At 42.8% G+C, this 2,247-nt stretch overlaps 1 protein-coding gene across 1 annotated transcript; it reads right to left on the bottom strand.

Annotated features, from left to right (window-relative positions):
* Positions 1-1,361: 1,361 nt before the first annotated feature.
* On the bottom strand, positions 1,362-2,001 carry LOC134227505 (uncharacterized). The gene is made up of 2 exons (XM_062709048.1): positions 1,941-2,001; positions 1,362-1,868 (listed from the first exon to the last, which is right to left on the bottom strand). Exons 1-2 carry the CDS (start codon positions 1,983-1,985, stop codon positions 1,395-1,397), a joined length of 519 nt encoding a protein of 172 aa, XP_062565032.1. The 5' UTR covers positions 1,986-2,001; the 3' UTR covers positions 1,362-1,394.
* Between the last annotated feature and the right edge of the window lie 246 nt (positions 2,002-2,247).

Raw genomic sequence — 2,247 nt, forward strand, 5'->3', positions numbered from 1 at the left:
TTGTATCCTTCTCGGGATTGCACAAGAAATATGTGAATTTTCAAAGGCCCAAGCAAATCCAAAACCGGATATCTCAACTTTAACTACAGTTCGGAACGGCTCATGTGAACTGAACGGATGCTCGTCGTCACAGGAGAAAAACCCAGCATATCGTTACATATATTACATGTTCTAATGGTGCCTCGTCAGATAAGGGCGGAGGCAAAATCTGAAACTATAAAACAGAATCGCTTTACCACCGCGCGCGCTTCGCCCTCATTCCATCAGAATCGGAACAGAAACCCAACTCCGTGCGGAACCCCGTTGAAACGAGGCAGTGCACAGCAGGAAATGTGTGTGCGCTGTGACAAATTACTATTTCCTTGTTAAACGTCTGTGTGATCCGTCTGAGATAACTTTTTTCTGCCTTCTATTCTATTGAAAGGAGAAAAGAGCAATCAATTTTGCGATGGTTCACGTTCAGGATGTGGCTGGGTTGATGGAGTTTTCGGTACCGAACGAGCAGACGTGTACATTTTTATGTCATGATAAAACGATTTCCGTCCGCGACGATTTCAGAATAAATGTTTTCTGTGTGTTAACCAGATAGTTAAGGTGTTTGATTTAAGTCTTGTGGGTTTTTGTGGTTTTCTGGCGTTACCAAAGACTGTATGTATATTGTATACTCTGAAAATCGGATACATTGATAACTTTGTAGCTTGTTGTAATGTTAGTCGTAAGATACGAATCATTTGTGGTTGTCGGACTTCAGAAGAAACAGCGGTCAAAAAAGATTCATGTTTGCACCAAATGTATCATGTACAAAGCGCTCAGAAGACCGGTGGCCCTCTACTTGAAACTTGGACCATGTTCGAGGAGGAATTGCAATCACTCGCGGTATTCGAGAGACGCGTGTTTAGGATCATCTATGGCGGCGAAAAATGAATCACAATCTTGCTCAACTCTACGGCGAATTCAGTTCCCAGAAGGTACCTAGCTAAAGCTGCTATAATTCAAAGAGCAGAGCATGTTGCAAGAATGCTGGATGGAAACTATGCAAAATCGTGTTGTGCTGCGTCGTATTGTTGTTGCAGTGTTATCTGTTTAGCTAACCAAAAAACATAATTATCTGTAATTGTATTTTTTCGCGTGACATTGGCAACTTGCCCTTTCGGAACAACAGAAGCTAAAGGGGCCATCCACAAAGCACGTCACGCTCTTATGGGGAGGGGAGTTCCGAGCAGCATGACGAGTCATACAAAATTTTTAGAGTTTTAATACAAAAAGTGTGACAAAGGGGAGAGGGAGGGTAAAAAATTGCCAATTTTTGTGTGACGTACTTTATGGATCTTCCCAAAGACGTGTTTAATTAGCATGAAAAATTTATTGAGACATCATAGTCAAAGGCATTTAGCTTACTTCCTACCAAATCCAATAGAAATTGATCCTGACACTGAACCCGAGGCGCTGCTTTGCGAGGCAACGCTCGCAGTGAGAGCGGTCAGATCACTGATGGCGTTGCTCAGTTCGGTAATCAGAGTACTTGACACTGATGCTCCAGCTGCCACGATTTGCCCAATGATGGTGTTCACGTTGGCAATGGCGGCCGATAGTTGGCTGATGGCCGTGTTGAGTTCGGCACTAACACCGGAACCGATGAAAGTCAACCCTTTGACAACGATGGAGGCCACAGTCAGTTGGGCGTTCACAATGGCCGTCTGGGCGTCGTTCAGAGCCGCAGTCAGCACAGCATTAGCAGCACCGGCAGCATTGCTCAAAGCAGCGTTGATCGATCCTTTTAGATTTGACAGTTGGGATTGCAGGTTGGAAACCAAGCTGGACAGAGTATTGCCAATGTTCGAGAGCAACGACGGATTGGCAATGGTGACCTGTGGGTGCAGAAATAGAGCAGGCAATGATACAATGAGAACTGCTTGATGTGATGTTCATGAATTACTAACACCAAGAAGGCAAAGGCCAAAACCGATGATCAGCAAGTTTTTCATTTTGGTAGCAAGAGTATCTGTGTCTTTCCTCACAAAATTGGAACTGATTACAAGAAACAAGGATCTCAATATTTATAGTGATCTTGCATCCTAAAATATTCTAATATCTAAACTTGTACGATCAAACCATATTTTGGGAAAATTCCAATCACTATAAAATTCAATATCTGTTGGAAGAATACAATACATTGTAAAACAAAACCCGACTGACGCAATCATTCGCAATTTGAATGAATGCTTTTGTACTAAGGTAAATGTGTTG

Source organism: Armigeres subalbatus, chromosome 3, assembly GCF_024139115.2.
Source record: "Armigeres subalbatus isolate Guangzhou_Male chromosome 3, GZ_Asu_2, whole genome shotgun sequence".
NCBI lineage: Eukaryota > Metazoa > Arthropoda > Insecta > Diptera > Culicidae > Armigeres > Armigeres subalbatus.

Excerpts from the sequence above, each read along its gene's own strand:
- LOC134227505 (XM_062709048.1), bottom strand. The coding sequence starts at position 1,985 with ATGAAAAACTTGCTGATCATCGGTTTTGGCCTTTGCCTTCTTGGT. Across the intron at positions 1,869-1,940 it reads TTGGCCTTTGCCTTCTTGGT|GTCACCATTGCCAATCCGTC; the intron begins GTTAGTAATTCA and ends CTGCACCCACAG.